The 14,845-nt window shown below is 40.3% G+C and overlaps 1 protein-coding gene across 5 annotated transcripts in view; it reads left to right on the plus strand.

Annotated features, from left to right (window-relative positions):
• The window catches only part of ADAMTS3 (ADAM metallopeptidase with thrombospondin type 1 motif 3), a 246,680-nt gene that overhangs the window by 150,135 nt on the left and 81,700 nt on the right, over positions 1-14,845 (plus strand). For all 5 annotated transcript variants that reach the window (XM_042811523.1, XM_042811524.1, XM_042811526.1 and 2 more), the window contains one exon: positions 8,231-8,387. In XM_042811523.1, the coding sequence (XP_042667457.1) occupies positions 8,231-8,387 (157 nt within the window). The remainder of the gene's footprint in view (positions 1-8,230; positions 8,388-14,845) is intronic.

Consider the following 14,845-nt stretch of genomic DNA (forward strand, 5'->3'; position numbering starts at 1 on the left):
GTTTTCTAAGCTTTTAATGTCTCCTCTTTGAAATCTTCGCACTAAAGATGTGGTATTTCTTAATTGTTCTTTGTATTACAGATGAATGTAATCATCCAGATAAAAGCCAGATAAAAGATGCCTGTAATATGAACAAAGATTCTTATGTTCTTATGTAGGAGAATGAAGTGAAGCTCTATCGATCATGTATCCCCTCATGGTGCAGTGTAATCAATTATATATTGGATGACTGACTCTTTTAGACTGCAAAATTTTATGCCTTGGGTACAGATAAAGTAAGTCTGAAATGTGTATTCAGCTGGAGCAGTTACCATTTTGCTAAAAGCCTGTATGATGGTTAGTTGCAAGAAAGCTACATCAAATAGGCAAACATTTGACTTTAGGATTCCACGAGGGACTTTATCTCCCTCTTCACTCTCTTCAGTGTATTGTCTTCATAAAAGCAATTGAAAGCAGACAAGGCATTTAATCTAAGAGTGTGAGCTCGTACAAAGCTAGTAAGCATGGATTGTCATGTATTTGTATACTCAATATTGTCAGAAGAGAGTGCCATTTGATGTTTATCCATTTTAAGCACTGAGTGCAACATGGAACAAGTATTTGCATCCTGGTCTCCAGAGCTAACTCGAACCCACCAGGCCTGATGTATCTCATGCAATGCAGTGCTGTTTGTCCTGTGTTTGTAAAAAGCTTTCATTAAAGATGTAATCCCAATTAACTGCCAGAAAAGTACTTACATGATGATGTTAGTTGCTAGTTTGGAACAGAGAAAAGACAAATTTAAAAAACAAAAAAAGAAAGGAAGTGATGGGTTTTAAGTCTGGAACAAGACTGAAAATGAAAGAGTTGATTAGAGAAGCCTGAATGGAGCATGGAGAGCAGGTTTGATGTGAGGAATGCTTATTATTGAAAGGAACATTTTAGAATGTGATCTTTTCTTTGTCACCTAAATTTGTGTGTATATGTATATATATAGATATATCTTATATAGATAAGGAAGGGGGAAGAGAGGAACCTGATGCAAGTAGCCTTCGGAACCAGTTTGCCAATAGCGCTGTGCTCTTTATAGTTCACTGCTATGTGTGCCACACTGATGTGGGAGCAGCCGTGTCACAATTGGTAAATTCTTTGGTATTGCATTTCCGATATGCTTAAGGCAGTCTTACATGTTCGCTTCTCTCACTGTTTAAAGCTGGCTTAGGAGAAGTAGCTGTTAATTAATGCCTCTGTTCCCCTGAGTATCACAACAACATTTTAAAAATTCTTTCCATGTAGTACAAGGGCACAAGAGGCATCAAAAGAACTTAATTGGTGTATTAGCTTCTCAGTGGTAGATTGATTACGACCTAATGAAATGCATTCAACTCTAGGGTTTTCAAAATGGAGATACCAGCTGAAATCAAATATTGTGAAGGTAAATGCATACGTAGATGAAGTTGATAGTAAAACATGGGAAGGAAAGCATTCTTTTCTGAAAACGATCATCATACTGTATGCTCACTATCTATAAAGTCAGTGGAAATGCTACCTTAAATCTCTTTGAATTTCGCTATAATTCAGTGTCATTCTACTTGAAAATATGAATTCTTTGAGAGATTGAGATATTTGAGAAAATGAACAGCATAGAATTCCCTGAGCATGAAAGTAAAGCTGCTGGCATACAGGAGACATCATCAATGGTAGAGTAAAGATCTCTATCTTACTGTCTTTAGTTTCAAGTAGTCACTTGTTTACAAACCGTGTTGGGAAGCACATCCTGAACCTTTACAGTCCAAGCTGAAAAATGGAGGGCTTCTCCCTTAATACACTTTCATATCCCCTGTTTGTGGGTTTTTTTCTCCTTCTTCTAGCTTTTAGCCCTTCTGATGGAAAGCTAAAGCTTACTGGTTTAATGTCCTTCAGGAGTCAGCTGTCTCAGTGAGCGCTGCTTGATGAAAATGCAGCCAGTAGCCAGTTACTGAGCAGCATTAGCTGGGATGCGCAGAGAAAAATGGGAAAGTGAACTCTTTCCCAGGAGGGGTTTGTGTGACACTTAGTCACTGAAGTCACTGTTCATGCTTTTCTCTTAGTGATTGATATACTGGTGTTTTTTTGAAGGACTACTGGATGAGCAGCACGGTTGCAGTCACCCTGCTCCCATAAGTAATCCTTGCTGCTTAGATTAAGTGGTGTGGCCTCTCTAAGGAAATGAAGCTTGAATGAGCATGCATGCAAGCCAGCAGTGCATAGCTGTGGTTGAGTTGGCCCTGCTGCTACCAGGGAAACACTCGTTTTCTGCAGCACAGGGTATTGCACCAGTCTGGGCTCTTGCTTGCAAAGCTCCTAAGCTGGAGCCAGGAAAGTGCCCTGGGGAGGTGTCACCACATTGTCTTGCTTTTTCTCCTCTTTCTTTCAGAGCCCACAGTGACTGCTGTGGTATGTGATTTAAAAAAATAAAAATAAAAATCTGTGAATTGACGCTTGGTTGTCCCAGAGCTTGACTCCTTGTTCTCATCTGCCTTTGTTCACATTCATACCACACCAAATGCTCTGTACTTGCAATTTCTTTAGCACCGAAGCTGTACATGCTGAAACAGGTAACTAGCAATAGAATGAGAGGGAATGGCCTTAAAGTTACACCAGCAGAGGCTCAGGTTGGGTATTAAGAAAAAATTATTCTCAGAAAGTGGTGATGCAGTGGCACAGGCAGCCCAGGGGGGTGGTGCAGTCACTGTCTCTGGAGGTGTTCATGGACCATGCAGATGTGGCACTGAGGGACGTGGTTAGTGGGCATGGTGGGAATACACTGGCGGTTGGATCAGGTGATCTTAGAGATCTTTTCCAGCTTTAGTGGTTCTGTAAGATCTAATGGATGTTGGTAAATATATAGTATGCATACCTGGATCCGTTGTGAACATGGACTGCTTGAATCATTCTGATCCCCATCTGACTGGTTGTTCCCATTAAAGATTCCATGATCTTTTCAGTTGTTTCTGTTGATGGTGTGCTTGAAATGTGTTTGCTGTAGATCAGCATCTACTGATGGGTCAAGTGTGCTGCCATGCTAAGTGCTGTAGCACTTGAAGGCAACTGCTGCAGTGAAAGCTTGCAGACGTCAGTGTGAGACGGGGGCTGCCAATGCAGGCTGAGCTGTAGGTAGGAGCAGTGAGATATTACTGATGGGTACTGTAGTTAGAGGCCTTCGCACTTCAGAAACTCAACTGTTGTCAAGCTTTTTTCATGGGTAGTTGTGCAAATCAGTGCTTTGTAAAGGAATTAGCCTGAGAAATTGTAGCTTTCATTTTTGAGGCAACAGTTTGTTCATTGTAAGAGAGGACAAAAACAAAAAAAACTACCAGAACTCACAGAGAGATGGGCAGTGGAGACTGGCATCAAGAGGTGAGAGCATTAACTAACTTCCCCATCATAGGATGGGGATACTTCATCTTAGTTTTATTTTGTAAAATAAATGCACTGTAGATTGCAACAACCCAAAGCATTTCCTACCCTAGGGTAGCATTCAGTGTCAGGTATTAGCAGCACTTGATTTGATAATGGCTGTAACTGCTGCCTTGCTAAACAAGTGCTTTCACTTTCTGCCATTTGAGGGTGAGCTTTTCAAAACACACCTGAGAATTCAGTGACATGCCCCCATTGCAAACCACTAGAAATGGGGCATTTAACTTCTTAAAATACTTTTGAAAATCCCACCCATAATGTTTACTCAAATACTGAAGTTAAATGTGTCCATTCTTAAGGACCACTCTACAGCTCTCTGTTGTATTCCTCCAAATAAATATTTCTTTCCCCCTCCCTGCTTTCAGCTAATGCCCTATGCATATTTATACAGAATCATGTTTCCCCTTAAATACTGTTGACTTTGGCTCAGTAAGAGATTCCTTATTTAACCTGCCCTTGTAAGCTATTTTCTCAAGGCTTTGTATCATTCGTAATTCCTTTATTATTGTTGTCTGTATCTTTTTGCATTTGGAAAAAAAAAAACAGTTTTCCAGATTTGTCAGTGGATTATCCAGTATGACTACATGGTTTGCTGGCTCTGGGAAGTCTTCATAGGTGGGCTGCCTGTGCCACACTACATTTGACCTTGCTCCCAGTTATCAGACAGGATCAGCTCCTGCATCTGTTTAATTTGACAGAAAGGCTTTCCCTCAGTTCTCTCTGCATTGCTACTTCTGGACCAGGGAGGGCAGGAAAAATTGCAGGGATGACATGGGATGATGGTCACAAATCATTTGAAGACAAAATTATGGATACTGTGCAGCAAGGTGGGTGTGGAGAAGGTGTTTAACAAGAGCTTCAGGATGTTTCCCCTATGGTACATTTCACTGAGGGACATTTGCTGCCCTTTTAAAAATGGGAGAAGTGCATCTGTAGGAAAGCTGAGAAATTAATATACTTCCCTTGAGTCTCAGTCAAGGTGGGAATAGTGCTGAGAACGGGCAGGTTTATTCCGGGCCTTCTCAGTCACAGTGCCACAAAGGCTTCTTTTGGCTGTCAGTGGTTTTGTTGTGTTCTTGCACCTTTTAAGGAAAATGAGGGCAGTTCTTGATAAACACAGAAGCACGGATTTCAAACTGCATCTTTCCGTTGGTGGAAACTTTGGATGTTATTAATTTGTAAAAAAAAGTACTAAAATTAATAGCATTCCAGGATTTCAGACTCTGCTTTCCTGTATTGCTCCATAAATGTGCTTTTGTGGAAAAAAAAAAAAAAAAATTCCACAACATACTTCTTTCTTGAAAATCCACTGCAGTCTTTCCTCCAAGTGAGTCTTTAAAAATATGTGCTCAAAACACCTGCTTGCTTATCTGGCTGGTCAGGAAGAAAATGCTGTGTTGACAGTAGAGTTTACAGTGAAGATTCACTTGGAAATGTAACACCTGCGTATATCCTCTCTCTGCATTCATTTGGAAAACTCCAAGCTCTTTTTATTGAAGAAAATGTAGGAGAGAAGAAAAAAAACACAACGGAAAGAAAGCTGGATTTTGCATTCACACTTGAGTATAGGCTGTTAAAATGGACCTGAAGTGTTCCTGTTGATTCTACATTTCTTTTTCCAATGAAAGGGACAAAAATAAAATAAAGGTTATTTATAAAAATGTGTCTTGGAATATGCTTTGAAACATAAGACCATTCTAGTAATTTTAAGTCCTATGTATTCAGTGCTAGCACATGTTAATATTTGGGGTTTTTTTTCTGCAGCAGACAGTATAGATGAGTATTTCAGAAGTGGGCAAATTACATACTTGAAACTATGTGAAAAATTTATTGAACCTTCACACAGGTGAGAGAACACCAAACATACAGATGAAGCAGAGTGAAACAAGGCTGAGTGAAGAGTGCGGAAAGGGTGAGGAAGAAAGTCAGTGAGATGCAATGCTGAAAAAGCTCCGATTGTGTTCATGTCAATATAACAGATACTCCTTCTTCTGGTTTTAATCCGTATTCATTTTTCCTTCATCAGCCCTTTAGGTTTGGCCCTTTGACTACAAAACGACATTGCGTGGTCTCTGCTGTAAATCTTCCTTTCTCTCATGGGACTGCGGGGAGCACTGTTTTTCCAAAAGGCACATTGTGGCATGTGGTAAATGGTCTGTGCGGGCCACCTTCAGTCTGTGTGAGCCATTTGACTCTGTACTTTTAATTAGCTTCTCTGCTGTGCCAGGGGGAGGTTGTGAGCTGTACTAGGGGTCAGGTCATTGGTCTTACACTGGATCCATGGGGGTCATCGTTCTCTAGGAGACCCACGTTGCTGACGAGCAGCCTGAACTCCAGCCTATGGACTCCGTTTGTAAATGCTGCAGAGAGTTTGTGTCACGTTTATTCATGGTTACCTGCCTGAACCTCCTCAAAACTGTTCCAATCCACTGAACTTAGTGGAGTTATCTGCTTGCATAAAACTGAACCAAAGGTAGAGATGTGCTTTATGTCTGCATAAATAATCATCCCTAACAACTGTTAAAAAATAAAAATTAAAGTCAGTGTGCATGGCAGCGATTAGTTTAGCATGATTATGTGAAATGGGTGCAGCTCTTCTTAATTAGTAATTAGACTTGTAAAATAGCTAATGTTTTTGTCTCATTAATACAACAGGATTATTGGTATCTATGAAGTTAGGAGGAGTCTTTGGAGGAGCAGATAATGAGTTGCAGCGTAAGGGGGTGGAATGTGTTAGGTCTGTCAGAGTGTTTTATGGAGAGCTGTAAAAATGGAAACTGTACTTGATACTTGCAGATTATTCTTATATTCCTTTCACAGGAAGGCACACCCATTCTCAAAAATATAATTGTGGGCTCTCTCTTTGCAGATTTAGCACATACAAGAAGAGGCATACACATTAAAGCTGGGAACTGGAGCCAAGGCTTCACTTCTGTGCTAAGCTCTGACTTTGGACAGAACTACTTTAAACTCATAACTCATAGGCAGTAGCTTCATAGAAGGCTTTTTTTGGTGTCATTTTTTGTTATTTGTTTTACAATTTTTTTTTTTTTTCCAAGTTAAGGTCTTACACAGCAATTATACGTCCAAAACTTATTTCTGCTCCTTCTGCTTAGGAAGATGGCAAGCAAATAAGCCATTAACAGCAAAGGGCATTTGTTAATTCCCAGTCTAATTATGTGTACTGAATACATGAAAAACTGATTTGTGATGTCAGCCTAATTTATTCCTACCAAAAATTTCACTTGCTATTGCTGTTTCTGTAATGAAAATACAGGAAAAAATGTGGTAGTTAGATGTATGCAGTTTAAGTAAAATATGAAGAAACATTGAAGAAAATATTTGAAGAAAACAAAAATTGAAGAAATATATACGTAGATGTAAGAAGACTCATGGAGCAAGGAAAGCTTGTGGTGCAATACTCTTTGTGCTATTTTGGATATTTTGATTAAAACATTCATTCTTATACTTTGTCAAAGACATTTGTAATTCTAATTGTATGTGATAAATTATCTAAGTTTGAGCTATGGTAATCTCTGTTTATTGCAAAATAAAATCAGTGTAGCCGTGTCATAAATAAGTATGATGGCATTCAGAGCTGTAGTAGATGGCATTCAGGCTGGAGAAGCCCCTAGAGCAGTTTGTGTAACTGTTGGGATTGCCTCATTCATTTGGATTTTGGGATGCACGCTTGCTTTTCTGTCCATTTGCCCGAAGAGGCATTAGGCAAATCAGTCAGTCATGGCAATCCCGGAGCCTCACTGGGGCAGCTCTGAAATGCTTGCCATTGTTTTTTCTGCTACATTTTATGTACATGTTCATGTTTTGTATATTAATGCCTTTGAGAAGAGCTTGCAGATTCATCAAAATACGTATCCCATTGGTGTGTTCTGACACCTTCGATTATTCCATACCTGGTTTTCATTCTGTGTCATGTTCCTGCTTTTACTGGTTGTGCCAGAAGGAACAATATCATGCTGCTGCCTTTAAGGGTAGTTTCAGAATCTAGGGCCTTTTCTAAGGATTTCCTAAGTGACTGTTTCCTCACGTGTGTTGCCAGATTTCCTTTACCAGTATTTACTGTGATTTATATGCAAGTGCAAGCAGAGAAATTTTCCCTCCTGAGTTCAAATCTCTTTCCCCTTGAACCAGACTGAGGCAGGTGTGACTGCAGCCAAGTTTAATTGTGGCAGTCATCAGAATGAATCTGCCTTCCCTCTGAACCCATTCCACAGCTTCTACAGATGAAAGAGATAATGTTCTGAAGAATCATCAGTGGCTATGTAGTTAGAGGATGGAGCCATGAGTGCTTAAGTAGGAAACCGTATGACATCTGCTGGTTTTAATTAAGTAAAATGAAAAGCCTGAGCTGTGAGGGATTCAGAATATGTGTATGAGTTAAGGATTTGCAGGACATTGCAGTACATAGTGTTCAGCATATAATACACAGATTACAAATCAGCTGTGTATAACATATAAGTGATAAACTCCTGTATGACTTTGGTGTTGGTTGGTTTTTTTGGTGGGATAATGCATCCATATGTATACAAGATTTCCTCTTATTATCTTAGAATGCTGGTCTCAGCCAGATGGACATCCTTAGAATGCAGAGGATATTGCCTCTGGCTGGAAGTCTGCAGAAAGGAAACCCACTGGTAATTTGATACTTATAATACAGTAATATGCTGAGTGTTTTATGCTTCACCTCTGTTGATATTTGTTTTTAAAGCCACAGGCAAGGCCATTAGGCTCTCAGCTTATGTATTTGTGTGATTTCTCTCTTCCTTACCAGGCTGGTATGATAAGAACTGATGAGGATGAATACTTCATTGAGCCTTTGGAAAGAGGAAAACAAATGGAAGAGGAAAAGGGAAGAATCCATATGGTGTACAGGCGATCAGCTGTAGTGCAACATATCACTGATACTCTGCCTGATGTCCACACTGAAGGTACAGTACACCTGTGTGCTTGTTTACAAATCTCTTCCAGGTAACTGTAGCCTACTGTACCTTTTGAAAGAGGCAGTTTTGACTGAGTTGCTGGAAAAGACAGTTTTTAAATATTTTGCTAAAATACATCAATGTCATGTATACACTTTCTCTGCCAAGAGCAGCACTTGTGCATGCGTCTAGGAGACCAGAACCTAGCCACGAGGTGTTCTCTTCAAGAAACGTTGCAAAATTCATGCTTGGTTCCTGCTTAAGCCAAAAGAAAAGTTTGTACTGATTTCAGTGGAAATAAGTCAGAGCTCTGCCTAATATGGTAAGATGTTATGGGACATGTTAATAGAAATACTCATATGACTTGAATATTCTAAGTTGTTATTAAGGTTCGCCTGTCTATGCAACTTCTGTTTAAAATTTGGATCTTATTTCTTTCCAGATAATAGCTGAATTGTGCCAATGGCTGATACTGTTTTCCCCCTTCTATGAGTTGTAGTCAATGCAGTTTGAAAGCAATTGTCTTAACTGGATATATACTTTGACAAATTCTGGAGTTACTCTCAGTCTTAAAGACAATCTGGTCTATCTGAGAATAATTATTGTGTGGTTTTAATCCATTCCAGCACATGTTTTTTCCCTTGTTTTAATATTAAATGAATGTTTACAAGCCAGCATATTGCATAAGGAACGCTGAAGTTTTTGATGCTGTGGATTAGAGAGCAGCTTCATTCCCCTTCTGCAGTCGGTTTGTTCAACATCTCTCAACTTCTCAAATTTCTTTTGTACTTCTTTGTGCTCACTTATTCATGCAACTTAGAAGTGTTTGAAAAGAGCAAAAAGTACAATACAGAACTAGAATTAGATACAAATATTAAGCAGAGAGGATGTATGCACTCCCTCATCACCAGTCTTCATGAACTTGAATTATTTAGTTTGGGTTTGGAGTTTTGTCTCCGGAAAAATTAGGTAGGAATTGACAAGCATTTCAAATAAAATCCCAACAGGATTTTATTAGTCTTTCAGAAGGTAAGTCCATGCTGCACTATGGCATGGCAGTATCACAGCAGGTTTGGGGACCAGCAGCAGTCTGAACCATACAAGCTAATAAACATAGCATTTCTCTGAGGTCTATGCTGCTGCCAGAGGTACTTCACTTTTGATAACCCAAATGAGGTCATTTAGATCATGCATCTCTGTTGTGTGAGTGACTGAACGACGCTAAAAAAGAGCTTTTATGCTAATGATAACAGGCTTGATGCTGTGTTTCTACCTTGAAACCATTTTGTCAGTTGGGCTGACAGAGTCAAACCAGACAGACAACAAACCAGACATTTTGATGATAAAGCCCCTGGTCTGCATTGGTGAACTCAGCATCTCCTTCCTTTACCATACTTCATGTACTCACAGACTTTATTTGCACATGCTTTGAATCCATGGAAACCTTTGCAAATTCCAACTAGTTATAACATGGGGAAAGGCTGCAGGAACATGTAATAGCTGTGGCCAATTATTCACAGCTCTGTGGAAGAATTTACAATTCCAGAATTACAAATTGCAGTTTGTAATGCATGAAGATTACTGTGAGTCTTTGAATGTTGTTTGGCATGTGGTCAGTGCGTAAAGCTCTTAATGCCTTCGGCATATTCTGATCTTCTGCTTGATTGGTGGGAATCCTTAAGAACAGCAGCTACCTTTTTGAAACTGGTAGTGATCTTTTTAGTGTCAAGGCCATGTGTCTGTAGCTGACTTCTTTGTGATCAAGAAGACCAAAAAGGCTTGTTTCTTACAGGTAGCTTTGTTTCATCCTTTGGCAGAGGAGATCTGTTTCTATGATGCTGAGTGTTTGTTTGGAAACAATCTATGCAGTACATAGTACAGCCCTTATTGGTGAGGGGAACTGAGAACCACAGAGGCACGTGTGGCTACCTTGAGCATATTCTGTGAAAAAGGAAAGTCATGAAATAAGGCAGAACTTGATCAAATGTAGACATTCTTCCTGGACTAGGGGAACTTACTGTGTCACCAGGTTACTCTGGAAAAGTCTGTTTTAAGTGGAAGTGGAGGATATGGGTGAAGAGGTGCTGGTGTCTGCCACATGTGTACAAGCTCTTATCAGTCTTATACTGAAACAGTTGAGTGCTGTGTTATGTTTCTAGGATTGCTCTAAGCCTGGCTGGTGCTGAGCAGTACAGATCCCAGGTTACCAACCTGTTCACTCCTAGCAAAAATGAAGAAGTACAAACTTTTAGTTATGGTAGAGTCCAGCCGTCTGTGTTCATTGTGTATTCAGTTAGGTGCTTTATTGATGTACTACACAAATATTCATACAGAATGTTTGTATATGTCAGTTGACGTGAGGCAGTATCTTCTGATGAGGGAGCTCCATCGAAGCTGTCACTTTCTCATACTCTCTAACTGATATTTCTGTATTGGTGTTGTCCAACCTTTTGGCTTGCCTGAGTTGCATTGAGTGAAGAAGAATTGTCTTGGACCACATATAAAATATATCTGTAGTTAATGTGTACAGGCAACGGAACTTTTTTTATTTTTTTCCATTTTCTATTAAAACGTAAAGAAAAGAGAGCAACGAAAGTAGAAAATTAGAGGTTTGGGCAGCATTTGTTTTCTAGCCATCCGCAAGATATCTTTTCCCTCTTCTTTCTTTCATAATTTAAAATACAAAACCAAGGAATGCTGTCTTGTTTATCCACTTATGTATCACTGTGTTTGCAACTAAGTTGTTGATTAATGTGTTTTGAATTTTAAGTTTGTGGAAGTAGTATTCACTGATTTGTGGATAACTCACATAACTGTACTTGGGTAAAAGTGTTCAGTGATGCCGAAGTATGACCCAGTCCTGTAGCACATGCAGATTATCAGGGTAGGAAAAAGGGAGCGCTTTATACTACATTGCTGCCCGTCATTTTTTAGCAGAGCTCTATTCCTGTAAGACACTCAGGCTATTTCAGTCCAAAGTTTATATTCATGGGCAAAACCTTATTTAACATCAAAGAATTTCCTCTGCCAAATAACCAGAGTCTCACAGGCCTTTTGGTTCTGTGTGTGTGGTATCTAACTCTTATCTTTTTTTTTTTTTTTCCCGTCATTTCCTTTATTGTGAGCTGACTTACATCCAGAGCGGTGTTGGCAAGTCCAGATCTGTGCTTCTGAAGTAGAAAAAACCTTCAAGCCTTGGTAAACTGTGTCTGGACAGCAGACTTTAAACATCCTTTTTGAAAGGTAATAAACACATAAAACCTCCCTCTGGTTGTTGGCTTGCAAATTGGTTCAGTGTAATAGATAAACTGCTTGTAATGCAGCTCTTTTTTCAGTTCAAAAGTGGTCAAAGAACCTCTTCTGTAACCCACGTATGAGAACACTGGCTCCATTGCCAATCATGGTGTAGATAACAGTATGGCATGCCTAGGCTTTTGTGAGAACACTGTACATAGATATTTGAGATACTGTCATTATCTTGAACTTCCTCCCAGGAGGGTTTCTTAGAATGTGACAAATGAATTTTCTTCTAGCGATGAACTTCCATTCATCTGTAATTCTCCTAAAGTTCTCCTTTTCACTGGTAAACAAACCACTTTCCGGTCTGTTATAAATTGTAGAGTCATTGAATGATTTAGGTTGGAGGGGACTTTAAAAGCCCACCCAGTTCCAGTCCTCAGCCATGGGCTGGTTGCCATGCACCAGATCAGGCTGCCCAGGATCCCATCCAGTCTGGCCTTGAGTGTCTCCAGGGATGGGGCATGCACAGCATCTCTGCACAAGCTGTTCTTGAGGCTGCCTCACCACCCCCTGAGTAAAGAATTTCTTCCTAACGTCTAGCCTTAATCTTCCCTCGTTTAGTTTTAAGCCATTCCCCTTTGTTCTGTCACTATTAGACTACATAAAATGTCAATCCCTCTCCTGTTTATAATCTCCCTGCAAGTACTGGAAGGCCACAGGGAGGTCTCCCTGCAGCCTTCTCTTCTCCAAGCTAAGCAATCCCAAATCCCTCAACCTTCCTTTATTAGGAAAGATGCTTCAGCCCCTTGATCTTCTTGGCCTTCTGAACCTGCTCCAGTGGCTCCACATCCCTCCTATACTTGGGACACAGTAGTCTAGGTAGGGTCTAACAAGAACAGAGTAGAGGAGGATAATCACATCCCCTCACCCATGGGTGCTGGCCACCCATCAGTGTGATGCCGTCAGCAAGCTTGCTAAGAGTACGCTAAGTCCTGCTGTCTGTGTTGTTGATAAAGATATTGAAGAGCACTGGTCCCAAGATAGTCCCCACCTGTGATTGGCCTTGGACATAGAGCTGTTGACAACAACCTGACTGTGACCATCCAACCAGTTCTTTACCCACTGAATATGCCACCCTTCAAATCCATATCTCTCCAATTTAGAGATAAGCATGTGGTGTGGGTGTCAAAGGCTTTGTGCAAGTCCAGTTAATCAACATCATTTGTTCTTTCTTTCTCCACTGATGCAGTCACTCCAACAAAGAAGGCTACCACACTGTTCAGGCATGGTTTGCCCTTGGTGAAGCCATGCTGGCTGTACTGGTTCACCTTCTTATCTCACATGTGCCTTAACATCTCTTCCAGGAGGATCTGTTCCTTGATCTTCCCAGGCACCAGATGTGAGGCTCACCAGCTGGTAGTTCCCTGGCTCAGCCATGAGCCATGGTAATCCTCACTCAGCCATAATAGTCTCCCGCCTCCTCTGCTTGATTTCTTCTGCTGAGGGATGGAGAGCTCTTGTGCTCTCAGAAAGGTGTCCTTAAAGTGCTGCCAGCTCTGTACTGTTCCTTTACCTCTAAGGATAGTTTCCCAGGATATCTCATTCAGCAATTTCTCAAATAGCCTGAAGTTTGCTCTCCTGAAGTTCAGGGTCCTGATTCCACTCTATTCCAGGCCCACATTCCTCAAGGTCTCCCGGGCATGGTTGCTGCAACATAGGCTGCCTCCAATCTTTACCTCTTTAGTGATCTCTTCTGCACTGGTCACCAGATCTAGCATCAATTCACCTCTGGTGGATGCGCATGTCCAGTACCTGAACTAGAAAGTTGACCATGGACACCAGGAATCTCCTGGAGCACTTCCAGGTCATGTTGTTTTCCTCGCAGATTTTTTCCTTGCAGATTTCTGAGTGGTTGAAGTCCTCCATTAAGATGAGAGCCCGAAGCAAGAATGCCTCATCAACAGGTTCCCTTTGATCACGTGGCCTTTACTAGACTCTGACCACCAGATGCCCTTTATTGATCCAGTCCCTAATTCGAACCAGCGAGCTCTCAACCTGTTCATGACTGTTTCTCAGAAATAGCTCTTCACAGTCAATCCACTTCTTAACATAGAGGGAAACTCCCATATAACCCATGTGACGGGTTAACATAGCAGCCCTCCTAATCAAATAAAAGACTAAACATTACTCTTGTTCACAGGAAATCTTTATTACATTTGACAGTTTAAAGCTTTTATACACATTTGACTTCAGGAAATACATCTGGATGTGCTGCTTTGAAACAGTCAGCAGTGTTTAAGCAGTCTACTTTATATAGATTCATGAAATCATTCTTCATTTCTTCTGCCTCTGTCCTCCACTCAGGCTATAGGCAGAAATGAGGAATACAGATTGCTGGTGACTTAGAAATTCAGACTCATCTTTAGCCAACACAGACAAGTATCCAAGTTTTTAGTCATAGATGACAGATGACTCATCAAACTAGATACTAAGGTTAAAAAAGTACTTAAAATTGTTATTGTCAGTGAAGTGGAAAATATCTTTAAAACCCCTCTACCACAATGAAATAGTATATAGTGCATTGCATTCCCTCTAAAAGTAGTCAGTTTTGTTTGTAAGATACTGTTGTCAGAAAAGCTTCCAACTCCAGCTATATAGAAGAAACTTTCTGTCTCACAGGACATCTGGTGTTCCTGCAGGATTTTATAACATTTGGGAATTTGGTGTTCTTCAAACAATCGGAAAGAATGATATTAGGAATTTTAAGTCAGGAAAATTACCGGCTCAAGATCAAGATATTAGTAATGATTGCAATGTAATTGTATGTTTATGGGTTCATGTGCTGTGCTCTTATATAGATAGATACACATCTAGGCTCTATCTACCTCTCTGTTTTTCTGTATTCCAGCTATTTGTGATAAAGTTCCAGCGAGCTTTCTTGGAAAGGGGGTACCATAAATTTGGGTTTCTGGAGAAGGTATTAGGATGCCTGATTACTATGGGTTTAGCCTTCCCACTTAGGCAGCAGTGTAATCTTATCCTTGAAGCTGCACCTTGTGCTTCTTTCTATTTACCGTATCCATGGCTATGAATAGCCACTTTAGAGAATGACAGCGTATGGTGTGCGCAATATTGGTTTCATCATTTGCTTTGTGTAGAGATTGTTTTCAATTAACTGCTTTAATTCATTGATATAAAGAGCAGTGCTTATCTAGCATATGGCAGGC

Source organism: Centrocercus urophasianus, unplaced genomic scaffold (assembly GCF_019232065.1).
Source record: "Centrocercus urophasianus isolate 14NV4802_14NV808 unplaced genomic scaffold, USGS_Curo_1.0 seq_13, whole genome shotgun sequence".
Taxonomy (NCBI): Eukaryota; Metazoa; Chordata; class Aves; order Galliformes; family Phasianidae; genus Centrocercus; species Centrocercus urophasianus.